We start from the raw sequence: 27269 nt of genomic DNA, 5'->3' as shown, positions 1-27269 counted from the left end.
AGCAGAGAGCTGCATCAGAAGTGGAGCAGCCAGGACTCTAGGGCACTCATGTTTCTCCTTTTTACCTTTTATTTATCTGAAAGGCAAAGAGATCTCCCATTTCTCTGGCTCGCTCTCCAAATGCGGATAACTTCTGAGCCAAGCCATCATCTGGGGCTTCCCAGAGAGCACATTAGCAGGAAGCTGGAATCTGGTGGTGCCAGAGCTCAAAACCAGACACTCCAATATGGGTGTGTGTGTCTGTCTGTCTGTCTCACTGTCTGAATTTCTATGCCAATGGGGCCCTTCCATGGTGTTTCTTGAACAGGCCTTACATGGGTCCCTGGCCTAGACTTTTTTCCTAGATAATCAGCTTTGCTTGCATTAACAGCTCTTCCCCCAGTTAATCCATTACCTCCTTCACACGTAACTTTTTCAATGATGCTTACTCTGAGAATCCTATTTAAAGTTGCAATGTGTCACTCTGCCCTCTCATCTTTTTATTCTATTTTTTCCATACTGTTTTACCCCATAGCTCCCCTACAGAACTTGTGCACTCATTTTCTTTCTTTCCAATAAAAGGTCAGCGAAGTAGGGCAAAGATTCTTTTGTTTCATTATTTCGAAGAGTTGGCACACAACTGACGCTCACTAAACGAGTCCGCACACTGATCATCTCGCTGTTCACACAGCTGGGCAAGTCACCTAAAAGTCTTTCAACCCTCGGTTTTACAATCTTCTAAAATAGCTAAAGGTCACTAAGGTTTTTCTTTTTCCTCCCAAGTTCGCGACACCGGAAGTAAACCTGTAAGGCGGGGCTCAAAGAAATATTACTTCCGCTTCCGTGCCGACGCAAAGAACCAAAGAAAAATGGCGAAGGCCGCGGATAAGACCGGCAGTGGAGGGAAGAAAAATCTGAAAAGGAAAGCCGTTACCGAAGAACCGCAGGAGGCTACAGTCGCTGGGGATGAGGCGACAGAAAGTGGGGTTCAGCCCGCGAAAGCGGCTGCGTTTCCCCCAGGTTTCAGCATTTCCGAGATTAAGAACAAACAGCGGCGACACTTAATGTTCACGCGGTGGAAACAGCAGCAGCGCAAGGTAGGCGACGGGCGGAAGCGGCCGGGGCGCGTGCGCGAGGTGGCTCGCGCGTGGTCGGGACGGAAGCGGGGAGCGTTCAGGCGTCTTCGTCTCTTCCCGGGGGACACGAGCGGGTGCCAGTTGCGCCCGAAGGGTTGTCCGGAAGGGTGCCTCCAGCTCTCCTGTCATGGCGCTCTCGCTGGACTTTGGGAACTGCATGTTCAGCCGTTTGAGCCTCAGGGTGGAGTTTTCCCTTCCGTGGCGGCCTCTCCGCGAAAGGAAAGCCGGCAGTCCTGCTCTCCTAGTGGAGAGTACCCGCTCTTGACGCGAGAGACCAGGGTCTCGGTCCCCCGCTTTGCCACTCTACTCGACGTTGATGAATTTTGAGAATCTGTAATATAGACAGTACATAGCAAGTCCGAACAGCTCTTGATTATATTAGTAATGTGGACTGGGCTGGTGGTTGGATTTGTTCTTTGCAACCTTTCCCTCATATTATTCTGGGAGGTTAAGGATAAACTGAAAAGTGGAAATGTTTAAAATGACTTGCCCGAAGTCACAGTGCTCAATTCTGGTTAAATTTCAACGAGAGGAAAGCATTTAATCATCATTGAGTACGCTGGAAGTTCACACACAATATCCTTTATATTTGCCTGCCCTCTTTCACTAGACTGTAGGGGCCCTGGACTGATTCTACTCACCGTTAAGTGTGTAGGTGCTAATGGAGTACATACAAGGGGTATCTGACCCTACCAGGATGCGGGATGTCTTAGAAGACAACACTGTGATTTCTAATCTGGCTTGATGGGTTGAGGGTCAGGAGACGCTAGAGACATCAAGGATGTCAAGCATTCTGTTTAGAAATCTCCAGAAGATACTTTACAGTACAAATAATCATAACCAACATCGCAAGTTCTTACTGATAGTAAAAACAGATTTGGTATGTGGATAACTAGCGTTGGCTTTATCGGAAACCTGAAAACCCATCTTGTGTTTCTTTTCATTTTTAGCGCCTTACAGAAAAACAACCAGCTTGGTAAAACAAAACAACTGTGCTAGTTTACATTTTACATTTTCTTTAATTTAACTTGCTTTATAGTAAGAGCTAATGCTAGTGAAATTTTAAATGCTGAAACTTACCAATTTAGATTTTGTTAAGGTGCAAGATCTCAGATTTTATTGACCAACATGTTTGGCTTACCGTTTAGGTATAAAATCTTTGTCCAGGTGGCTATGTTATTATATCATAAAGATTACCTAATTTAAATACACATAGCATTACTAGTTGGTAGTTTTGGTGTGTATGTGATGTAACTGGTGGTTTTTCAATATTTTGTTTTCAACCTTTTAGGAAAAGTTGGCAGCTAAGAAAAAACTTAAAAAACAGAGAGAGGCTCTTGGTGATAAGGTAAATAAATTTTTTGCCATCTGCTTTCTGTTTTACATTAAGGAATACTTCCTAATTGTATTTTCAGTGACTTCTAAAGTTTATGAAATATTTCACATGTATAAAAAGTTATAAAAATTATGTAACAACTCCCTTTATATTTTTTACTCAGCTTAAGAAATAATACATTAGCAAATAACATTGGGATGCCCTTGTCAGTTTTTCCTGATTGCTTTCCCTTCCAGACATACCCACTAATAGGAAGTTATTTTTCCTATGCACTGTTTTATATTTGTACTAATGCATTTCTGTATCTGAACAATAAGCACAGTGGTGGCATTTCACATGTGATATTTCTGAAAGGAAGAGGCACCACCCCCTAGCTTTGGGAAAGGGGAATCTTCCCAGTTTAGGCCTAATGTTTCAGTTTTTGTAACTTAAAGCAAGGCTCTTTGTCAGGAGAAAGACAGGACAGAGCTTCATCTGTAGTAGAATGAGCTTAGTAAGAATGAGAGCTGACACAGACGATAGGAACCTGTGAAGAACGAGAATGGGAGGAGAAGCAGGGTGAGACCTGGTTGGATTATGGCAAAGAGAAGTGGAGAAAATATCAAGAAAAGACTTGGTTGTTTTTGTGATATTAAGTGAACTCTTTCTGTTGAAAACTTCTAAAAGAACTACTAAATAAATATTATTTATTGTATAGCTAGGTAATTTTCATTTTGTTACATTTTGTTAGTAGTTACTCCCAGGTTACAGTCTACACTTGCAAATTTTAAAAATGTTCAACTAGGCTGGCGCCGCGGCTCACTAGGCTAATCCTCCACCTAGCAGCGCCGGCACACCGGGTTCTAGTCCCGGTCGGGGCGCCGGATTCTGTCCCGGTTGCCCCTCTTCCAGGCCAGCCCTCTGCTGTGGCCAGGGAGTGCAGTGGAGGATGGCCCAGGTGCTTGGGCCCTGCACCCCATGGGAGACCAGGAAAAGCACCTGGCTCCTGGCTCCTGCCATCGGATCAGCGCGCTGCGCCGGCCGCAGCGCGCCGGCCGCGGCGGCCATTGGAGGGTGAGAACCAACGGCAAAGGAAGACCTTTCTCTCTGTCTCTCTCTCTCACTGTCCACTCTGCCTGTCAAAAAAAAAAAAAAATGTTCAACTCCCCAATTCATATCTGTTAATACAAGGAACCAAATAAGAATTAGTGTTTTTTGAGGAGAGGAAATAAATAAAGACTATATATTTGTACAGAAACTCTGATCAGTTACAGCAAGTGAACAAGTTGATCACCATTTGAAAATATTACCATTCTTATTTTTTGGACTGAAGGATGACTTCCTTGAACTATGTCTCTTAAAAAATTATTTAAAACTTAATGTTTGTTTCATAGTGTAATAAAAAAAATCCCAAATGGTTATCAGTTCATATTTTTTCCATTTCTCTAGTAGTATACCTCTCTTTCAAGATACATACTCTATTCTTATAGTTCTGTTTTCCTGCTCCTTAATATAGTTCATTTATGCAGGTTGAGTCTGCATGATTGCTGATTGTAACAGTATTCCAGTCATTATTGATGTGCTGTTTGCTGTTTATTTACATTATGAATAGTGATTCTGCTATTTCCATTATATTTTTTCTTCTTTTTTTTAAAATGTTTGTTATTTTTCTCCTTAGTGGATAATTATCTTGATTCCTCTTTCTTCTCTCTGCTACTTTTGCCAAACTCAAAGTTAGTCATTCTTCCAGTGAATGTATGTTTCTGCCCAGATTAAAAAGCCTCTTATTTAATATTATTAGGATCAGTGTAAGCAGTAGCAGTGGGTTGAAATGAGAATCAGATTGTTTGTCCTATGGATGGATTTCTGTTCTTTCTTATAGATTCTTTTAGATTTCTTTTCTCTTGTATTTAGGCTCCACCAAAGCCTGTACCCAAGACCATTGACAACCAGCGCGTGTATGATGAAACCATAGTAGACCCTAATGATGAAGAGGTAATGTTAAAAGTTTTAAGTGAATTGGAATGATCACACTGGATAGATTATATGTTGATATTGTTTATATTTAAAGCGTTGGCTGGAAAAGTTGTATAATGGATTGATTCAGATGTGATGTCTGTATATCTTTTTGTTTGGTATAGATTATTTCATAATAGAAATTCTCAATAATGCTATAGGAAAAATGTGGTAAATACTTATTTCTCTGGAAATGTATTTTATACCTAGATAAACTTTAAGGTTTTAAAAGAATTTCTCATACCATAGATTTTTATAGTATTTGTTAGACATTTTGATAACCTAAGGGTAACATTTGATGATTTTTTGATGTCTTCATAAAACTCTTGGTTTCAAAATAATTTTCCCTTTGCATGTTTTCTCTCTTTAGAAGTTTGTAACAGTGCAGTGAGAAAAAAATTGAGATTTTAAAACTTTGTATATTTTCAAATTTTTTCTAAAGGAAACTTGGTTTGGTAATGTTTGTTAGTTTGCTTTTAAACACTATTTTTTAACATACATCCTCGTACAACCCAATGTTAATTCATTCAGTCTTCCAGCAAATATTTTTTGATTGCCTAAGTATTGAATATTTTAAACATTAAGATAATGTTTTAGGGATTTGATATCCATCAGTGAACAATACACTCTGTCTGGCTCATTATTTAGTGCATTGCTTAATTGCCAATGTCTGAGAACTTTCCAGATTTTTCTTACCATCACTTTCTAACTTAATTGTGGAACATAGAGCACTCTGATTTAAGTCCTTTCCAAGACATTGTCTTTGCTCTATTGTTTATTCTGAGAAGATCTGTGTAGCTTTTGAAAAGGTGTATTTTTCTGTTTTGAGGATGGATTATTATGTATGTGAGAATTATTTCAAAACATGTGTTTTGTTGGGATGCGTTGTTATGAATGTCAGAGTTGGTTGGAGTTGGTTGATAGTATTGTTCACATCTTGTATATTCTTTCTAAATTTTTATCAAGTTCTATTAGTTGTTGAGCAAGAAGAATTGAGATCTCTTTTTTTTTTTTTTTTTTTTTTTTTTTATTTTGACAGGCAGAGTGGACAGTGAGAGAGAGAGACAGAGAGAAAGGTCTTCCTTTGCCGTTGGTTCTCACCCTCCAATGGCCGCCGCGGCCGGCGCGCTGCGGCCGGCGCAGCGCGCTGATCCGATGGCAGGAGCCAGGAGCCAGGTGCTTTTCCTGGTCTCCCATGGGGTGCAGGGCCCAAGCACCTGGGCCATCCTCCACTGCACTCCCTGGCCACAGCAGAGGGCTGGCCTGGAAGAGGGGCAACCGGGACAGAATCCGGCGCCCCGACCGGGACTAGAACCCGGTGTGCCGGCGCCGCTAGGCGGAGGATTAGCCTAGTGAGCCGCGGCGCCGGCCCGAGATCTTTAACTAGCTGGATTGTTCTGTTCCTTTCAGTTTTTGCTTCACATATTTGAGGATTCTTTTGTTGGGTACATATACTTTTATAATTCTAACTTTATATACACATAATTACATAATTATAAGTACATCTTCTGGATGTATTTACCTTTAACCCAATATAAATTCCATGTATTTATTCCATAAATAGAATTCCGTGTCTCTAGCAGTATTTCTTTTTTTAAATGTCTATTTTGTTTAATGTCCATGTAACTCCTTAAACTCTCATTACTGACTGCGTGATACATCCTTTTTTAAAAATGCTTTTACTGTTAACTTACATCTTTGTAAGATTTATTTATTTATTTGTAAGGGAGAGGGGGGAAGAGAGAGAGATTGATCTTCCATTCTCTGGTTTACTCCACCAATGCCCACAATAGCTAAAGCTGGACTAGTCTGAAGTCAGGAGTCAGGAACTCCATCTGGGCTCCCATGTGGATGGCAGGAACCCAAGTTTCTCATCCCCTAGGTACTTTCATGTCATATGCAGCATCCCAGTCTCAGGGGTGGCTTAGCCTGCAATGCCACAGTGCCCACCCCCAGTTCACATCTTTGTACTTAGGTTATATCACCTACAGATACCATCTGGTTGGATCTTGCTTTTTTATTCAGTGTGACAAACATTTTAAGTTGGTTATTGATATACGTCTACCATTTTGCTCTGATCTCAAAATATCTTGTATCTATTTTTCCTGTTTCTCCTGGGCTGATATCCTTGGTACTAAATATTTTTTAGTATGCCATTTTTATTCTTCATTTTTAAAGTTACAATTGAGTTCTTGGTCACTCTAGGAATTGCAAACTGCATCTGTATCACAATTAACTTAAAAAAAAATTCTGACACAGTTCTGGTAAATATGGCAGGTTTGTTCTAATACAGTTTTGTTCCTCTACCTTTGTCTTATTATCATATACACTACATTTTTATGTGCTGTAAACTTAGTGTTATAATTTCTGCTTAAACAACCTCATGTTTTTTAAAAGAAATGAAGAATTATGTACATACACATATAGTGTTATATTTATCTACCTGTTTACAATTAACAGTTTTCTTCTTTCCATCTTCTGGATCTCAGTTGCTGTTTGATGTCATTTTCTTTTAGCTTATAGGACTTCGTTTCGTCTTTGTTTTTATAGCAGATTTAATAGCAACTACTATCTCAGTTTTTGTTTATGTGAAAGTATGCTTCTTTTGTCTTCATTTAAAAAATTTTTTTAAGGATTTATTTATTTATCTTGAAAGTCAGAGTTGCGGAGAGATATTGAGAGTCAGAAAGAGATTGTTGATCCATTGGTTCACTCCCCAGATTGTCACAACATCCAGCACTTGGGCCATCTTCCATTGCTTTACCTAAGGCATTAGCAGGGAGCTGGATCAGAAGTGGAGCAGCTGGGACACAAGCTGTTATACATATGGGATGCCAGCATTGTGGGTCATGGCTTTACCCACTGCACCTCAATGCTGGCCCCCCCAATTTTTTTTTCATATACTTGAAAGGCAAAGCAATAAAGAGAACTTGCATCTGCTGGTTCACTCCCCAAATGCCTGCAATAGCTAGGGTTGTGCCAGGCCAAAACCTTGGAGTCTGGAACTCCATCTTGGTTTTCCACATGGGTTGCAGGGGCCCAAGCACATGAACCATGATCTGCTGCTTTGCATTATGCATTTACAGGAAACTGGATCCGAAGCAGAGTAGCCGGGACTCAAGCCTGTGCTTTGATATGGGAGAAGGGAGTTCCAAGAAGTGGTTTAAACCCCTGTACCATAATGCCTGCCTGCCTGTCTGCGCCTTCATTTTTAAAAGATAATTTTGCAAGATATAAAATTCTTAATTGTCCTTTTTTCCTTTTAGTACTTTGAACATACAATTCCACTGCATTTTAACCACTTATTTCCACTAATTATCAGTGTTTCCCTATATGTTATTTCAGAACTGTTTCAGCTTTTAACGATTAGCAGTTTGGCTCTGATGTTTAGGTATTGTTCTTTTCATCCTCCTTGGAATTTATTGAGCTCTTGGACTTGTATGCTAATATTTTTCATCAGGTTTGGGGTATTTCCAGCCATTATTTCTTCAGCTATATCTGCCCCCTTTGGGACTCCCTCTACATGTACAGTCATGCATCACTTAACAAAAGGAATACATTATGAGAAATGAGTCTTTAGCTGATTTCATCATTGTACAAACATCTTTAGGTTGCTTATATAGACCTAGATGGAGCCTACAGTGCACCAAGGCTACAGATATATAAAAGTGGTGTAGTCGATTTCTTCCAGAGCCACGATGAACAACTTTAGATTAAACAAGCACGAGAGAAAATGATGCAGACAAAAGACTACAATAAACATGAGACAGGTGGCTACTGCTACATAACACAGCATGCTTGCCCTGTAAGCTTTATTTCCTAATAAGTATACTCTGTAGTAAATATATAAATCAGTGACAGTCATTTCTTTTCAAGTATTACATACTATACATAATTATATGTGTTATACTTTTATACAACTGCCAAAGCCTTAGTTTGTTTATACCAACATTGTGCTTCAACCTCACTGTGTGAGTTTTTCATCTCCTTTGTATCTTAGAGGATCACTTACTTATATAGTCCATAGTTGACCGGAGCACCATGATTCAGCATATGACTGTACTCTAGAAGTATCTGACGTTGTCCAGTTTTATACTTGTATCCTGCAGATGGGAAATCATCCAACCTTTTCATGTTGCCATTAATACCAGTCCTTTTGTAAATGCCCTACCAGCTAGGTAATCAGTGTCAGAATCCTTTAAAATTCTGGACCAGTGGGAGACATTTGGCTTGATGGTTAAGACATCACATGGAATGCTCATGTTCTATATCAGAGCACCTGGGTTTGAGGTAGCAGGTGGTGGCTCAAGGAGTTGTGTTCCTTCCTCCCATAGGGAGACCCTAATTTGAGTTCTGGCTTTGGCCTGGCCCAGCCCTGACTTTCATGGGCATTTTGGAAGTGAATCAGCAGATGAGAGATCTTTCTCTCTTACTCTTTTTTTTCCTTTAAATATTTATTTATTTTTTATTTGAAAGAATAATATAGAGAGGTAGAGACAGAGAGTGAGGTCTTCCATATCTGCTGGTACACTCCCTAAATGGCTGCAACAGCTGGAGCTGAGCCAATCTGTAGACAGGAGCTTCTTGCAGGCCTCCCACTTGGGTGCAGGGGCCCAAGTACTTGGGCCATCTCTGCTGCTTTCCCAGGCCATTAACAGGAAACTGGATCGGAAGTAGAGCAGCTGGGACTTGAACCAGCGCCCATATGGATGCCAGCACTGAAGGCCAGGGAAAAATCTGGGGGCCAGTGCTGTGGCACAGTGGGTTAACATCCTGGCTTAAAGCACTGGTTCAAGACCTGGCTGCTCCACTTCCAATCTAGCTCTCTGCTATGGCCTGGGAAAGCAGTAGAAGATGGTCCAAGTACTTGGGCCCTTGCACCCGCGTGGGAGACCCGGAGGGAGCTCCTGGCTCCTGGCTTCGGAATGGCGCAGCTCCAGCCGTTGCAGCCAATTGGGGAGTGAACCATCAGATGGAAGACCTCTCTCTTCTCTCTCTCTCTCTCTCTCTCACTTTCTCCCTCCCTCCCTCCTTCTGTGTAACTCTGACTTTCAAATAAATAAATAAATCTTGAAAGAAAGAAAGAAAGAAAGAAAGAAAGAAAGAAAGAAAGAAAGAAAGAAAGAAAGAAAGAAAGAAAGAAAGAAGATAAAAATCTGGTCTAGTAAAGTATTTGTTGTAAAATTATCTCTCATCTCTCTTCTTAGGTTGCTTATGATGAAGCTACAGATGAATTTGCTTCTTACTTCAACAGACAAACTTCTCCCAAGATTCTCATCACAACATCAGATAGACCTCATGGGGTAAACAAATTGATTAGTGTAGCTCTTAAGTTCTTAATTTTCTTACATTAGTTCTACAGTTTAAAGTATTCTGCTCAGAAGAGTTAATTATTTAACTGCCTTATAGAATGGAATTGAATAAGCTAAATGTACTGGTGATATGATATAGATAAATTAACCATGATTCTTCTAGATAGGCTTTCTCAACCTCAGCACTATTAACATTATGGGCTAAATAATTCTTTGTTCTAGTGAGCTATCCTCTTCATTATAGGATGTTTATCAGCATGTCTGGCCTCTACCTATTACCAACCATCTGCCACCAATCATAACCACCAAAACTGTCTTTAGGGCATTGTTATATGGCCATTGGTGCAGCGAAATCACCCCTGGTTGAGAACCACTGCTTTGGGACGATCAACCTTTGGTAAAAGATGAAACATTGTTAGATTTCATTTTTTCCCATCTTGCTTTCAGAAATAGCACTGGCTTATAATCATCATTGTTTCTTTCATAATTAATATTATACCATGTGAGATTTTATTCTGTCTCTTGAGAATTTTTGTTGCTTTGTTTTACAGAGAACAGTAAAACTTTGTGAACAGCTCTCCACAGTTATACCAAACTCACATGTTTATTACAGAAGAGGACTGGCTCTGAAAAAAATTATTCCACAGTGCATTTCAAGAGATTTCACAGATCTGATTGTTATTAATGAAGATCGTAAAACACCAAGTATCCTTTTTATTATTATTGTAATATTAAAGAAGTTTTCCTTTTTTCATTAAGGAGGCATTTCTGTACCTTCCCTCACTCCCTTTAAAAATGTATTTTAAAGAGCAGGCATTTAGCCTAGCAGTTAAGATGCTTATGTATCACATCAGGGTACTTGGTTTGATTTCTAACTCAGCTTCTTACCAATGCAGACCCTGGGAGGCAATGGGGATGGCTCAAAAGTAATTGGGTTCCTGCCACCCTCATGCGACATACGGATTGTGTTCATGGTTCCTGGTTCCAGCCCAGGCTAACCTCAGCTATTTGTGAGCATTTGGGGAGTGCCCCAATGGTTATATATATTAAGAATAAGGTCCTACCTGGGGAGCAAGTGCACATTGACTGCTGTTGTTCCTTTAACAATTAACACTTGTGTTTGATGCCAGCATCACCCAATGCTTGTCGTGAGCTGCCAGGGCTATGGAGGCTTTTTTGTGACGATAGACTCCGTTGTTACTTGGACACAGCCATAAGCAAAGAGGATGTTCTCCTATCCCTTTAGAGAAGAGTATCGCCTTCTTTGATGACCCTTTCTTTCCTCTGAGGTCTCGCAGAGATCCTCTGTGTAGGGTTGGTTTTTTTTCCGCAGAGTCTTGGTTTCCATGCCTGAGATGCTCTTGCAGGCCTTTCAGCCTGACCAGGAAGCCTTATGGGTTGATTCTGAGGTCAGAGTGTTATTTACTGCGAAAGTCATTCTAGGAGTCTACTGTGCAGACTGCTTCCCATGTTGGCCCCTCCTTCCTTTTTTAATTCTATTATTTTTACTTTTTTTTTTAATTTATTTGATGTTATTTATGTCGTCCCTTATAAACTTAGACTGGTCTGTCTGTTGCCTTTAACACTTAAGTTTATCATTATAACATTGAAGATGGTGTTTATACCACCGGTTCTTATGGGTTTGGAGCCCCATGATTAGTTCTTAGGCTGTACTGTTAGAGGTGAGTCTATATGCTTGTATGCATAACTATACTTGTTTTACAGTTTTAGACTACCTCCTCCATCTCTTATTCCCTCCCTTTTTTTTTTAAGCTGGTATCTTTTCCAATTGCTTTAAAATACATACAATTAACTCTGTGTTACATAGAGAGTTAGGCCACAGTGTGAGGTAGATGAGAGAGAGAAAGAAAACAGAGGAAAAAGAGAAAAGAAAAACAACCAACAAAACAAAACCATAGGGATATACACAGTAAAAAGTAACAGTAGTTAACTGTCTGTCAACAATCAGGTCAAGCTTTCTTGAGCACATTAGTTCTGAAGGTGACATTATATATCTGTCTAAGACTCTTGAAATCGATTTTTTCCTTTTTATTCATCATTTATCAGTTATATGCTCCAGTCAAGAAACTGTTTCAATGCTTAATAAAAGATGCAGAGATAAGAGATAGTCAAAGAATTTATAGTTGGATTAAATAGATTTATCTATTCATTGTTGGATTAAATAAATTTGGTCATCTAAAAAGGACCAATTAAATGAATTAAAATGTCAGTGAACAGTTTTAAGTTAATAAAATATAGTATGGCTTAAACAATTGAAGAGAGAAATGTAGGACATAGTAGAAATCCTGTTTCTGGTAAAACAGCACTTTAGGATATCAGGGAGAGGGAGAAGCTCTTAACTGGGTTCAGGAAGATAAGGGTGAGAGTTTAATAATGCAGATTAAGGGTGCTCGGGCAGTGGGAGAACTGTTTGGAAAGATAGAGACTTGAAAGGGCAGACCCAGTTAGGGATCTGCGTGTATTTTAGCATGGCTAGATATTATATTGTCAGAGGTGGTATCAGGATTGTTTTTGAGGTAGGGATTTAAGCTGATTGGTAGTGTTTCAGCGGCCAGTGACAATCTGAAACTTTTTCTGTGAGTCTCAGTTCTGAGTTGAATGTGTCATTTAAACTCAAAAGTATTTATTTCTGTTTTGAAATAAGAAATCACATAAAAGATATCTAGGTGTGTGTGGGTGCTTTTTTTACAGGCAGAGTGGACAGCGAGAGAGAGATAGAAAGGTTTTCCTTTGCCATTGGTTCACCCTCCAATGGCCGCTGCAGCTAGCCCGCTGTGGCCAGCGCACTGCGCTGATCCGCAGGCAGGAGCCAGGTGCTTCTCCTGGTCTCCCATGGGGTGCAGGGCCCAAACACTTGGGCCATCCTCCACTGCATTCCTGGGCCATAGCAGAGAGCTGGCCTGGAAGAGGGGCAACCGGGCAAATGGCGGCCACTGGAGGGTGAACCAACGGCAAAGGAAGACCTTTCTATCTCTCTCTCACTGTCCACTCTGCCTGTCCAAAAAAAAAAAAAAAAAAAAATGGGAGTACTCAGGAAAGCAAGTTACATAGAAACTGATATATTTGGGATTTGTGCTTTGCTTTCAACACAAACCACAACTTAGTGTGAATGTTGCAGAAAGGAGTCAAGCCTTGATTTTGGTTGGAAGAAATGACTTTTATATCTCCTAGTCCTGTGAATATTTTATGATTTTCACATGTGCAAGTGATAGAGATTGTCTCGGCTTACTTCATTAAGATGAATCTGGGGAAAATCTTTAAAAAGGGGAAGAATGGTAATCTGCCATGTGGTAAGCAGTAATATCTGTAAGAAACAGATCTATTTCCAAAAGTGAACAGATCAGGCCGGCGCCGCGGCTCACTAGGCTAATCCTCCGCCTTGCGGCGCCAGCACACCGGGTTCTAGTCCCGGTTGGGGCGCCGGATTCTGTCCCGGTTGCCCCTCTTCCAGGCCAGCCCTCTGCTGTGGCCAGGGAGTGCAGTGGAGGATGGCCCAGGTGCTTGGGCCCTGCACCCCATGGGAGGCCAGGAAAAGCACCTGGCTCCTGGCTCCTGCCATCGGATCAGCGCGGTGCGCCGGCCGCAGCGCGCCAGCCGCGGCGGCCATTGGAGGGTGAACCAACGGCAAAAGGAAGACCTTTCTCTCTGTCTCTCTCTCTCACTGTCCACTCTGCCTGTCAAAAAAAAAAAAAAAAAAAAAAAAAAAAGTGAACAGATCAGTTAAGAAAGGGATTGTCATAATTGTAACTCAAATTTAAGTGATAAATGTTATGCTAATTAACTTAACATTTAATTAGAACCCTAATCCTGAATAAAATGAGGTGGAATTTGAAGTGAGCCTTAACAGATAAATAATACAAGTATTTGAAATAGCTTGAGCAAAAAATGCATGATACTAACATATACAGTACATGAAATTGTGAATATCCGCAAAACAGCTTTGGGGGCCACAGGGTTAAAAAAAACAGGTTAGAACAGTAGATTGTACCCAAGAGTGCCATACTTATGTCTTAGTATGGGTGAATCTGTGGCACGACAATGAAAGAAATCTAGTTTTTCACTTAGCACATGAGAATCCATGGTACAGATATAACAGCCAAATCCCATAGCTGATTACTTACAGAACCAAGGCCTAACTCCAGATTTGATTTACAGCCTCTTGTAGATGATATACTTGAAATGGTGAGAGAGAAAATAGGACCAATCAGTATACTGTTTTAATAATTTAGATGGAAAAATCCACAGGCCTTCAACAAAGACTCTAATGGTAAGGGTAAAAAGGAAGCTGAAGGGTAAAAAGAGAACTTGTGAAAAGAAAAGCAGTTAAGATTTAGTGAGAGATGGAGAAGTTGAAGATAACCAAAAATAGCAACATCTGTTTTGTAAAACAGATTATGTTCATATAGACTTGAGAAACAGTTTTCATTCTGAGCAACATTAATGCTGTTCCTGAATCAGATGTTTGAAAATTTTTCTTAATCTAGAAAAGCATACTATGAATTAAAAAGTCTACTGCTGTCAGTTCTGCCTGCTTATAGTGCTGTAAAATAAGAGCCTTAAGTTATTCATTGAGAAAATAAAGGTGTTTCATGTTGTGAAGTTTGAGCAGTGTTTAGGGAGTAATCTTCAGTTTGCTGCAGCCAGAATTTTGAGAGCTTTTGGGCAGTGAAACTTGATGATTGTTGGTAGGTATCCTGTATTTATTTTAGCCTAATTATCTGATCATAGTAGTAAATGGTTATTAATCAGTTGATTATAATTTATGGGACAGTAATTCTAAGAGCTTATCTTTTCAGAACTATTAATAACCTTGATTTCAGGAGCATTTAGGAGTCTGCTGTTGGGGTGATATTTATTTTTTTAAAGATTTATTTATTTGAAAGTCAGAGAGAGGGAGAGATGAGGGAGTTTCCACCCCCTAATTCACTCTCCAGATGGCCACAATGGCCGAAGCCATGAGCTGGGAGCTTCTTCCAGGTCTCCCATGTGGGTAGCAGGGGCCCAGGCACTTGGGCCATTTTCCATTGCTTTTTTTCCCAGGCCATTAGCAGGGAGCCAGATTGGAAGTGGAGCAGCCAGGTCATGGTTTTCTCTGCTGCACTATGACTCCAGCCCCTTTGGGGCAATATTTAAAGCATACCCTAACCATACAAACATGAAGGTGGTATTCGTAGGGCTAGAAGTCTTCTGAACATGGAGATAAACCTGTATTGACAATGCTACATCATTCTAGGATCTCATCCTTTCCTATCCCTGGTTGAGTAGTGGTCATTAAATAGCTTTTTCATCTACTTTGAAAACTCAGATACTCTATTAAAACTATGTATTATGTTGTAAAAAGAAAAAAAAAGGACTAATGTATTTTCTTAAAAGATTTATGTTACATGTTTTCTGTTTGGTATGCTAGGAATACTTAACCCAGTGGAATACATGCATCCAGCTATTCACTTAGCTACTGATTTGAAGGGCTGATAGAGGATCAGTTAAATTTTTTACCTATTTGAAAAGCAGAGAGGGAGGGAGATCTCCCATTCTACTGATTGACTCCCTAAAATGCTTACAACAGTTTAGTCTGGGCCAGGCCAAAGAGAGGAGCCAGGAACTCAGACTCTCACATGGATGGTAGGAACCCAAATACTTCAGCCATCACCTTCTGCCTCCCAGGGTGTGCATTAGCAGGAAGCTGGATCTGAAGCAGAGTCAGGACTTGAACCCAGGCTCTCCATCATGGGATACCGGAGTCCTAAGTGGCATCATAACCACTGCAACAAATGCCTGCCACTACATAAACATGAGTTAAACTTTAATGTGTTTTCTTAACTTTCATAAACAGATGGACTGATTTTGAGTCACTTGCCAAATGGTCCAACTGCTCATTTTAAAATGAGCAGTGTTCGTCTTCGTAAAGAAATTAAGGTGAGTTTTATGTGTTCCTTCTTTGGCACTGTTCACAAGGTTTTTGATTGTCATACAGACCTAATTGATTTTAATAATAGCCACTTGTTTTCCTAATCAAAGCAGTTTTCTTGTGGGATTATGGATTAAGGTTGTGGTGGATAGGAATAGTCAATACCACAAAACATGTTGGTTTTCTAGACTTTCCTGCTCTGTCCATAGCCTATTAAAGTAACTGATACATCTTTATCCATCAATTTGGTAAATCTGTGGTAGCTTGCCATTCACAAAAATTAAAAAATTATGTAAATTCCAATACTTGAAATTGCATCAAGATGTGTTATTTGCTAATTAGCCTAATTCATTATTGTATTTTTTCTAGAGAAGAGGCAAGGACCCCACAGAACACAGACCTGAAATAATTCTGAATAATTTTACAACACGGCTAGGTCATTCTATTGGTCGTATGTTTGCTTCTCTCTTTCCCCATAATCCTCAGTTTATTGGAAGGCAAGTTGCTACATTCCATAATCAGCGGGATTATATCTTCTTCAGATTTCACAGGTGAGGAAGGAATTTTTAACTTGGATTTTGACTTCCATCATGAACTTTGTTTTCAATGTGAAAACTTTCTAACATACAGGTTTCTAATATATTGTGACAAATACTGAAGAGTAGAAATGCTTATAATATTAAAGAAATGACAATTGGGTTCATTGAGACTAATTTCTAGTTTTAATTTGTCTTTAAAGATACATATTCAAGAGTGAAAAGAAAGCAGGAATTCAGGAACTTGGACCACGTTTTACCTTAAAATTAAGATCTCTTCAGAAAGGAACCTTTGATTCTAAATATGGAGAATATGAATGGGTCCATAAGGTATGCCCTTACTATTTAAAATTCATTTCAAAAGTATGGAATGAGAAGACAATGAGGTGCTTTAAACTTTGAGTGTTCATGTTTTAATTCATACTACTGAATTACTGCCCCATTAAGTTAGAAAGAACAGATCTGCTTTGGTATCTGGTTCATTTTAAGTATTCCTGAGAATTATTGCAAGAGGCTTTACACAAGACTACAGATTATCACCTTAAATGTAAATATTATTAGAGAATGTTTTCCATCTGGTGTGTAGTTCACTTAAGTACATTTTGGGGGCTAGCATTGTGGCCTAGCAGGTAAAGTCTCAGCTTGCAAGGCCAGTATCCCATAAGGGTGCTGGTTTGTGTCACAACTGCCCTGCTTCCCATCCAGCCACCTGATGATGGTTTGGGAAAAGCAGCAGACAATGAATGGCCCAAGTGTTTCGGCCCCTGCACCCATGTGGGAGACCCAGATGAAGTTCCTGGCTTCAACCTGGCACAAACCTGAAAAGTTGTAGCCATTTGAGGAGTCAACCAGGAGATGGATCTATCCTTCTCTCCCTGTAACTGACTTCAAATTAATGAATCATTTTCTTTAAAGTAGTATTTATTTATAATTATGCACTTACACATGGAATAACAACTGACAAAACTTTTTATATTAGTCCTTAAGTAGAATATTTAGGGTCTCAAACTCAAAGTGTTTTTCAGAACTAGTGTTACTTATGAAGATCTAAGAAAAGTTAATTTTATTGTGTTATCTGAGTAGTTCATTTTTTCCTTTTCAGCCCCGGGAAATGGACACAAGTAGAAGAAAATTTCATTTGTAAAGTACTGAGGGGATAACTTGGATTTTGCTGAACAGGCCTATCTTGAACTTGGTAAATTATTTCTGATGGAATACCCTTTTCAAAATGGCATTTACTGATTTCAAAAACTCCCTTTCATGTCTGGACAAAAATGACCAAGTACCCTGGACTGCCATTGTTTATATAGTAAATGTAAGTCACTTAGGTTTAATAAACCTTTTGTTTCATAATAGCCATGAGTCAGATTGAATTAAATCTAAATTTAACTTTCATTTGCATTTTCAAAGAGCATATGTGCTGGAGATAAAGTGGTTGATGGATACTATGCTAGATTAATCTTGGATCCAGTATCTGGCACATAGTTTGAAACCGGAGATAAGGTTTCTGGAATATTTTAACATTCTTTAAACCTTTCAGAATGGTAGAAGATATAAAGCAAAATGATTGATCAGGATTTGAAGGAAAGTTTCAAAACTGAAGCTAATCTTTTCTTTGTAGCTCATTACACATAGTACTTGAGGGATTTAAGTTCTTTACTTTTGCTAATGAAATTATTTCAGCCTCTAACTGTTCCTGTTAACAAAGCTATGTGTTACAAAGTAACTTATTTTTAGGTACAATCAGTAATACCCCTAAAAGGAGTTCATCTGAAGTATCTGTTACATGGGTGCTGTGGCACAGTGGGTTAAAGCCCTGGCCTAAAGCGCCGGCATCCCAATTGGGTGCCGGTTCTAGTCCCAGCTGCTCCTCTTCTGATCCAGCTCTATGCTATGGCCTGGGATAGCAGTGGAGGATGGCCCAAGTCCTTGGCTCCTGCACCCACGTGGGAGACCCAGAGGAGACACCTGGCTCCTGGCTTCGGATCAGCATAGCTTCGGCCATTGTGGCTAACTGGGGAGTGAACCTCTCTCTGTCTCTAACTCTGTCTTTCAAATAAATAAAGATAAATCTTTAAAAAAAGAAAAAATATATGTTACAAAATTAATCCTAAAGATGAAAAGCCAAAACATTTTTGCACTGAAATAAATTCATGAATAGAAACTGCAGAACTTAAAAAAGCCTCATCCTTTGCAACTTACATTTAATTTCCTGGTAGTCTACAAATTCATACCATATCAAGTTTCTAAATGTTGGTGGAGCAAATACAAAAAACTTAACCCCAAGGTGTTTAAGACAGATTAATAAAGGACAACACTTTTATATTAAGTATTTTATTGTATGCTGCTGCCAGTGTATATAAAATAATTACCCTTGTGAAATAGAAATTCATGAAAATTCAGAGAGGTAGATGTTAGGACTGACAAAAGTAGAAGTTTGTATATTATGGCACATGTTAAAGGAAGCTTTTGTACAGGCTTCAAATTTAGCTCTCTTGAATGAATGAATATTCACCGGTTAATGAGAAGTGGTTCAGGAACCCTGAAATAGGTGGGGGAGAAAAAGATGAATTAGGGTAAAATAGCAAAGAGCATGGTTTCTAAAAAACTTTTCATGAGTAATCCTGTCTAACTGCAGTTTCTTACAAATTGCTCGTGTCTTTACCTACTTTTCTGAACATGGCACATCTATGCAAGACAGTACAATCCAGACTTATGATACCAAAGTGATATATGTTCCATACAAACCATACTTCAAGTTTTGAATCTACATCTTTTTCTGGACTGGTGGTATAAAGCCTCCAGGTAGTCACACAATAACAGTATTCTATATTGTGTTGCTGAACTATAATGTCCAGTAGAGGTTAGGTGTATTAAATGCATTTTCAACTTGGGATGGATGTAACCTTAATTTAACTCAAGGACCATCTGTACTGCTTTCAATGCAATTCATTTAAATGTTAGTTCATAAAGGACTTTCAACTACATTAAGCTGTGCCCTATCAGTAGTTTTTAAAAAACAAAACAACGGGATTTTTAAGAAAAAAATGAGCATTAAGATGGAAAATGCCTGACCTTTAGTAGGCAGTAAAATGTAAATTCATCTTAATTTTCATAGCTACTCTCCATTTTATAAACCAACTTACAGATTAACTTGCTAAGATTACTGCCAAAATATACTCTTTTCAAATTCAAAAAGTTAATACAAAAATCTTTTAAATCAAGAAAAATCTGAACAGTAGGAAAATTAGCTAGAATATTTAGGAGAGCAATTTGGCACTATCTAGTTAAGTAAAAGATGCAACGATACTTCTATTTACCTAAACAAATGTACATAGAAAAAACATGTACAGGACTTTACAGTAGTGCTTTTAATAGCACAGAATGGGAAACAGCCTAAATGTAACTCAGAAGAATGGATAAACTAACATTTATATGTGATACAATACATAAAGTTATTAAAATGGCCAATCTATATGGCTAATATACCAACAATAAAAAATTAAGATATTCATTACCAAATAAATTATGACTTCAAACTATAAAATACAGAAAGTATATGTAGTAAAAAAATACCAACTTCAGAGTAGGTTCTCTCTAGAGAGGGAAGGCAAAAAGTATTAACTTTTATTTCTTTTAAATAAGTTAAAGTGTTTAATTCAGAATGGTTAGTTGCAATGTTCATGAGATATAAACAAAATACTCTGGTACAAAACCATAAGTATTTAGCCTCACTTAGAATAACAGCAAATGGACAACTAAGGTTTGTTGGGCAAGGGCTGAGCCAAAGCTGATGGAAGACCAAGGAATACGGGTGGTGGAGATCAAGTATTGTATTTCTAAATATTCACTCCTTATTCATCAACTTGACCCATTTCTAGGAGTAAAGTATAAATATATGAATACAAAGACACATCAAAAAGTTCATGGAAAAGGGAATTCAAAGATGAACTTATGAAGGTGGGCACTTGGCACAGCTGTCAAGACACTGCCTGAAATGTCTACATCCTATATACAGTGTCTGGATTCAAGACTCCGCACCTCTTCCGTTTGCAGCTTCCTGCTAATGGGAACCCTGTGAGACAGCAGTGATGCCTCAAGTACTTGTGTCCCTACCACCCACATGAGAGATCTGGACTGAGTTCTGGGGTCCTGGCTTTGGATTGGCCACGCCTCAGCTGCTCCAGGCATTTGGGAAACAAAGCAGCAGATACAGGATCTGTCTGTCTGTCTGTCTCTCTTTCTCTCTCTCTATTTATTTGACAAGCAGAATTTACTGAGAGAGATCTTCTGTCTCCTGGTTCACTCTCCCAAAAGGCTGCAAAGACCAGGGCCCAGGGCCAGGACCTTCTTTTGGTCTCCCACATGGGTGCAGGGGCCTAAACACTTGGGCTATCCTCCACTGCTTTCCCAGGCACATTGGAAATGGAGCATCCAGGACTCAGACCAGCACCCTTATGGGATGCAGGTGTCACAGGCCATGAATTTAACTGCTATGCGACAGCACCAGCCCCACAAAGATACTTTTAATGGGGTATGTTTGATGCCAAAAATTAACCCATATTGGTTTTTCATAATACTTATTTTCCATAAACTTTGAAGACACTGCATAGACCTTCATCACACTGTAGCTTCAAATTTGGAAACAAATCTTTAATATTCAATGAAGTACAACTGATACAACTACTAGAACTTTATGAAAAATGTTTCATGAAATAGGTAGTTTTTAAATGTTTTTATAAAGCAGAATGAAAAACTCCACATACCTTTATTCTTTAAAAATATTATAAAGAAATGTCGGCCGGCGCCGCAGCTCACTAGGCTGATCCTCCGCCTTGTGGCGCCAGCACACCGGGTTCTAGTCTTGGTTGGGGCGCCGGATTCTGTCCCAGTTGCCCCTCTTCCAGGCCAGCTCTCTGCTGTAGCCAGGGATTGCAGTGGAGGATGGCCCAAGTACTTGGGCCCTGCACCCCATGGGAGACCAGGAGAAGCACCTGGCTCCTGCCTTCGGATCAGCGCGTTGCGCCGGCCGCAGCGGCCATTGGAGGGTGACCCAACGGCAAAAGGAAGACCTTTCTCTCTGTCTCGCTCTCTTACTGTCCACTCTACCTGTCAAAAAATAAAAAAAGAAAAAAGAAAAAAAAAAAAAAAGAAATGTGGGCCAGCACTGTGGCATAGTGGGTTTAGCCACCGCCTGCAGCAGCATCCCATGTGGGCACTGGTTCAAGTCCTAGCTGCTCTGCTTCTGATCCAGTTTTCTGCTAATATGCCTGGGAAAGCAACAGAAGATGGCCCAATTCATTGGGCCCCTGTACCCACATGGGAGACCCAGAAAAAGCTCCTGGCTTTAAACTGGCCCAGCTCAGGCCATTGTGGCTATCTGGGGAGTGAACCAGCAGATGGAAGACCTCTCTCTGTTTCTCTCTCCCTCCCTCTTTCTAGCTTTCTCTCTAACTGTGCCTTTCAGATAAATTTAAAAAAATAAAAATAAAAATATAAGGAAATGCAATTCTGTTAACAGTGATATTTCTAAGTGTGCTGCATGATGGTAATTTCTATTTTTCTTGTACCATGTTATTTTTAATTACAAAAAGCTACATTTACAAGTATGAAATCTCCAAAGTATTGCAAGTATGAAAACTCCATGTATATCCTATACATGTCTAGGACAGTAGATATCAGATGTTTAACATAGGCGCTTTAAGAAATTCAAGTTCTATGGCCATACTTCAGACCTAATGAAATCTAAGTTCTATTTTACAAGGTGGTTTGTGGATAAGTTCAAGTTTAAAAAGCAATACTTCTATATTCAAATATTCTGTCCTTGACCCAAACTACTTCAAATCATAATAGCCACAAAGCTTTTTTGTTACACTGCAGGGATAATGGAATAATATCCATTGTTTTACTTTGAAATATGTATTATTATCCAAACCATATTTGTAAACTTGACCAAGTTATTTAAAGAAAGAAAAATACTGACAGCTGCCCAGGCTTCTTAACAGTATTTTGTGTCAAATGAAAATAAACCACTTTACTTTGCACTTTCGTAAGGCAAATACAATAGGACCTGAGGTTAAAAACAATCTGTAAAAATACAAAGTTTCCAAAAACTGCCAGAAAGAATTAACTATGGGCCAGTGTATTTCATTCTATAACTTCCTGTACACTCCCAAGTCCACAAAGCTTTACTGGGGAGTACACAACCATGTAACAAGATGTTTTAGAAAGCAGCTTCCTGGTGCCAGCACTGTGGCATAGTGGGTAAAGCTGCCGCCTGCAGTCCTGGCATCCCATGTGCGCATTGGTTTGAATCCTGGCAGTTCCACTTCTGATCCAGCTCTCTATTATGGCCTGAGAAAGCAGTAGAAGATGGCTCAAGTCCTTGGGCCCTTGCACCCGCGTGGGAGACCTGGAAGAAGCACCTGGCTCTGGATCAGTGCAGCTCTGGCCCTTGTGGCCACCTGGGGAGTGAACCAGTGGATGGAAGACTTCTCTCTCTCCCCTTCTGCCTCTCTGTAACTCTGCCTTTCAAATAAATAACTGAATCTTTAAAAAAAAGTAAAAGAAAGCAGCTTCCTGAACTTTTTAAGTCAAACCACTGGTAAAGGATATATTTATTTGAAAGGCAGAGTTACAGAGAGAGAGGGAGAAGCAAGAGATCTTTGGTCGGCTGGTTCACTCCCTAAATGTCAGCAACAGCTGGGGCTGGCCTAGAAGCCAGGAGCTGCTTCTAGGTTTCCCATGTGGGTGCAGGGGCTCAAGGACCTGGGCCATCTTCTGCTGCTTTCCCAGGCCATTCGGAGCAGCTGGGACCTGAACCGGAGCCCATATATGACGCCAACAATGCAGAACGAGGCTTAACCTGTTAGGCCATAGTGCCAGCCCTAAGTCTTTTTAAAGCAGTAGCTTAATTTTGCTATTCATGGGTCAACACTAGTGAATATGCACTCCAAGAACACTTCAAAAAAAGCACATACAAAAAATGGAATTACAAGTGTAATTGGACCCCCCCCCCACCCCCGGAATTTTGAAATCCATACAAATGAAGGGGGTCTTAAAATGGTTCAGGGGAATGTGTATTATGAAAAAACTCCATGTATTCAAGAAAGAATTTCTGCACCAAAAATTATCCTTTAATTCCTCTCTTCTACAACTTTTTTGACATACCCTCATAATAAGCACTTATAAAAGATTATATCCTTAAATTATACAAAGCAGGTTTTTGGTCATATCTCATTTGGACAAACATGTTTTGCATACAGGGCATCTGACCTGGAAGGTACAAATTAACATATAGCAGCATGCCTTAGTAATACACTGAAGCTAGCAAATCATTAGTTTCTTAATCCTCTGAAGTCCAGTCCACTGCCTATTCGCCACCATGAACTCAAATACTTCATTTTCCTCATTTTACCTTTGTCCAACAAATGAGAAGAAGTAAAACTCTTAACTCTATATTCCAAATGCCTAAACCATGCTGGCTTATTCAACTCCTGATTTTCTTTTGCATTCCCAATTCTTAATTCTGTATTATCCAAACAGCTGAGTTCTATTAGAGCAGAAACATCAGATTTAATCCAAATTAATTGTTAGTTTCTTAAAAATCATCCCTATAAACATTGCAGGTATTTTAAAAACTGTCTAAATTATTTGTTACATACACAAAAATTAAACTATCCCTTGGGGACTCCAAAATTTATATGCCATTTTAGGGTAATACTATAAAAATTAGCACATGGCTTGTCTCAGTACTGAAACTGTGTTTTAAGAATGCTATTATTAAATCCTCTATTTAATTCTTTTAATGATTAAAAAACTGTTTTTGACTACTGAAATACCAGGTTTCATCAATCCTCACTTTCCTTACAAAACAGAAAAAGTCTGTAAACTTAGAGTGCCAAGAAACTTAACTACTCATCCCTACACTGTTTTTTGTTTTGTTTTTAAAGTAAACTTACCTCTGAAGGATTCCTACAAAAAGGAACAGACTTTCTGGGGTCTGAAGGGATTTGTACTTGAAGATACTCCAGTCAACAGTGGGTCATGTTGAGCATTCTGCAGACAAAACTGTTTCAAGTCTGCAGCTGCCTGGGAAACCTACACATAACAAAGAGGGGAAAGTGCCAGGTTTTAATGAAGGTTTTTCAAAGATCTTCGTAAATGCTTGGAAAAAACCGCACTTCTCCTGCCTCAAAAGAGAATGATATGCACTAATTAAAGACTAACAGTAAATATGAGTTTTTATAATACTTACTATTGTAAATAAGATTGGTTTAAACTATGTTTTCTTTTTGCTTACAAATCACATCACATTTTACTTATTAATAACCAGCTTTTCAAATGCAAGCCTGCAGGTTCTAAACATCTTGTTTTTTACATTAAAAGCATTAAGAACATTAACATTCTAACAATTACTTTATCTTAAAAGCATTATTACTGGAAAAATGCTACTGTGAATGATCATAACATAGAATACAGAAAACCCAACACTGTAAGAATACATTCAGTATATTAACTGGTAAAACCTATACTCTCCTTTTTGTATTAATCTGAAACAGGCATGCACTAAAACGGGCATGCACTCATTCACTTAAACATCTGCTATTTGTATAAAGAGATGTAGAATTAAAAAAAAAAAAAAGTTGAGCCATACAAACTCTTTAGGTCCTGGTTTTGGTGGCACTGCACTGCATACATATATGAATATTGGTCAATCACACTTAAAGGCAAGTACAGTTTCTTAAAGGCAGGCTGCTCATTAGTTAAACAGGTTTGCTTTTCACCTTTCATTCTACAATTTTGTAATTCTAAACAGTTGATAGTACACTAAGACCAAAACAATGTACTGAACCACTGAGATGTAGAACATGAATGATTAAAATGTTAAGTCTTGAATTAAGGTTTAGGAAGATAGGGAACTAACAACAACAAAGTAAGCAGTATTCCAAGTTCTGGGGAAAGCTGAGACGGAGACTTCAACTGGACAAGCTGCTGGCTCCCAAGGCACTCTAACAGTCATCTTCCAGAGGCTAAAGCCCTAAAGTAATTACTGGTGCCCCTTTCATTCTGGAAAGTGCCCTGCCCTGCCTATGAAAGATGTGTCTGGCACTTGGGATTTTATTTTAACCAAGTGTGCTCAAATAAAAAGGTTTAAACACAGTAAGCTTACAGAAAGACATCTAGCACAGTCATAAATTAACAATGAGAAATGGAACCTAGTGTGTCTAGAGAAAAGCTCATCTGAAATCCCAAGGGGGATGCCTTCTCCTCTTTGCTGCAGCCCTAATGCCACACAAAAATGGAGAACTCCAAAACCAAATCACTTGTGGTGGCTTTAATGATCCCAACCAGAAGCCACTGAAAAATTCTGTATACAAGGTAGCATCTGACTAGGGAGAAGGGGGCAGCAACCAGAGTTTTCAAGGTTACAGCTTGCGGAGTTGACTGACTTCATCTCATGTAAGTACCCTTACTTAGAATTACTTTCACCAGCCTTGTTTGTTTTTTGCGACTCCCTCTCTCTCTGCCACCTGCTTTTCTTTACTAGCCCACTTCAATCTGTCATAAAGGCATACCTGATGACAATATAATAGTTATTTAAGAAACAAACGATTTCAAATGTCAGAGCTAAATCTGACCAAAAATTATGATCATAAGCCACTGAGAATTTGAGAGATTAGAGAAATGGATTCCAAACAGCAGTTTTGTCTACCACACTTAATGGTTAACAGGTCGGGGGAATCCCACATTAAGACCGACAGAAATTTCCCTTCTCTCCAGGAATGGCCACAAATAACCATGTCCGTCACATATATTGACAGTCAAGGAAAACGGGAGACCCTCTCCAAAAAAAAGAAAAAGTGTCAGGAAGAAACAAAGACTAGACTAGTTCGATGAGTAGTACAAAGTCAAATCATCTTGGAAAGTGCCTACTGCTAGCAGGGTTTATGGTCTACAATCTTTTTTTTTTAATTACAAGGAAGTCTTTCCTATTGTAACCTAATTGCATCAGAAACTAGCCAATTTATCTAGGATTTTTTAAATCAGAAAATATTTGGAATAGCGCTTGAATGTCAAGCTGCCCTACCAACATAGACAAAAAGCCTTTCCCCAAAGACACAGCCAAGGCCAACCAGCCGCCAAAATACCTAAGACGAGCACCGGCCCACCCTTCATCTCTCTCTCGGGCGGTCAGATCCCGGCCCGCTGAGCCAAAGAGGTATGAAAGGCACGCTTTGTTGGAGGCTGTGCCGAGCACGGCGGTAACCTCAGTCTCTGGGAACTTTCTGAACACAAACACACTTCTTTAATCCACAGTTACGCAAGAATTCGTTTACACGTTCGTGTTCAACACAACGAGGTGATCTGGAGGCAAGAATCTATCACTAAACCAAGTAGGTGTGGCAAAAATCTGAATCTTAAGTAAGTCTGTTCTGAATCATAAGTTGGAAAATACCCTGTCCGATGACAACAAACAGCGGAGGCTGTTGCAGAGAGAAGGGAAGGGAAGGACGGGTGCGGGCGGCGCTGAGAGAGGCCGACGTCGGGCCAGCGCGGACGGAGGCGGCCCCGGGACGCGGAGTGCGCTTCAGCTTGGGGGCCAGCCCGCATCGAAAATCCTGGGGCGGAAGGGCGGACTGATCGGTTCCCCAGCCCGCGCGGCAACTTCGAAGCCGGCGGCTGGCAGACTGAAGCGGCCCAGCGCGGTCCCCCCGCGCCCCAGAACCGAGGGCCCGCGAGGGTGGCGCCCGCTCCAGCCGGCCCGGACGCCGGAGCCCACCCGCCGCAGCCTTCCCCTCCCCCACCCGACCGCGCCCGCTCACCTTCACTCGGTTGAGGCCGGCCTCCAGCCGGAGCTGCTGAACCACTTTCTTCATAGCGGCGACGCTGGAGGAACCAGACATGGCACACGCGAGACAGGGGGGCCGAAGCGTCGGTCACGGGTCGGAGAGTCGGAGAGTCCGCGGGGCCAGACGGCGGGCTGCCCGGGGCGGGGCTCCGAACTTTGTGTCTAAGTTTCCGGTTCTGTGCCTGGCGACTCCA

The 27269-nt window shown here is 40.0% G+C and overlaps 1 protein-coding gene and 2 long non-coding RNA genes across 7 annotated transcripts; 2 read left to right on the top strand and 1 right to left on the bottom strand.

Moving 5' to 3' along the window:
• Positions 1 to 832: 832 nt before the first annotated feature.
• On the top strand, positions 833 to 21729 carry RPF1 (ribosome production factor 1 homolog). 5 transcript variants are annotated; one of them, XR_016237226.1, is made up of 10 exons: positions 833 to 1076; positions 2407 to 2463; positions 4345 to 4425; positions 9654 to 9749; positions 10310 to 10463; positions 15613 to 15695; positions 16057 to 16238; positions 16427 to 16553; positions 17326 to 17538; positions 20280 to 21729. XR_016237226.1 is itself a non-coding variant. In XM_002715891.6 (9 exons), exons 1-9 carry the CDS (start codon positions 849 to 851, stop codon positions 17365 to 17367), a joined length of 1050 nt encoding a protein of 349 aa, XP_002715937.3. In that variant the 5' UTR covers positions 833 to 848; the 3' UTR covers positions 17368 to 17578. The 5 variants fall into 5 exon arrangements, 3 of the variants coding, with proteins under 3 accessions (XP_002715937.3, XP_089193255.1, XP_089193256.1); XR_007924001.3 differs by having other exon boundaries at positions 20105 to 21729; XM_002715891.6 differs by lacking the exon at positions 20280 to 21729 and having other exon boundaries at positions 17326 to 17578.
• Positions 12762 to 14078, top strand: LOC149125645 (uncharacterized). Its single transcript, XR_016237227.1, has 2 exons — positions 12762 to 13123; positions 13500 to 14078. It is a non-coding gene; the product is annotated as an uncharacterized LOC149125645 (long non-coding RNA).
• Positions 18542 to 27239, bottom strand: LOC100341701 (guanine nucleotide-binding protein G(I)/G(S)/G(O) subunit gamma-5). The gene is made up of 3 exons (XR_518213.5): positions 27050 to 27239; positions 24185 to 24323; positions 18542 to 18765 (listed from the first exon to the last, which is right to left on the bottom strand). It is a non-coding gene; the product is annotated as a guanine nucleotide-binding protein G(I)/G(S)/G(O) subunit gamma-5 (long non-coding RNA).
• Between the last annotated feature and the right edge of the window lie 30 nt (positions 27240 to 27269).

This window comes from Oryctolagus cuniculus, chromosome 7 (assembly GCF_051225735.1).
Source record: "Oryctolagus cuniculus isolate XC-2025 breed Fujian yellow rabbit chromosome 7, ASM5122573v1, whole genome shotgun sequence".
NCBI lineage: Eukaryota > Metazoa > Chordata > Mammalia > Lagomorpha > Leporidae > Oryctolagus > Oryctolagus cuniculus.
Note: the sequence above shows the minus strand (reverse complement) of the source record. Positions and strands in the feature narration are given on the sequence as shown.

Bases quoted from the DNA above. Each gene is read 5' to 3' on its own strand.
- RPF1 (XM_002715891.6), top strand. From the start codon at position 849: ATGGCGAAGGCCGCGGATAAGACCGGCAGTGGAGGGAAGAAAAATCTG. The intron at 9,750-10,309 runs GTAAACAAATTG...TTTGTTTTACAG, and splicing joins CATCAGATAGACCTCATGGG to AGAACAGTAAAACTTTGTGA. The intron at 16,554-17,325 runs GTATGCCCTTAC...TTTCCTTTTCAG, and splicing joins AATATGAATGGGTCCATAAG to CCCCGGGAAATGGACACAAG.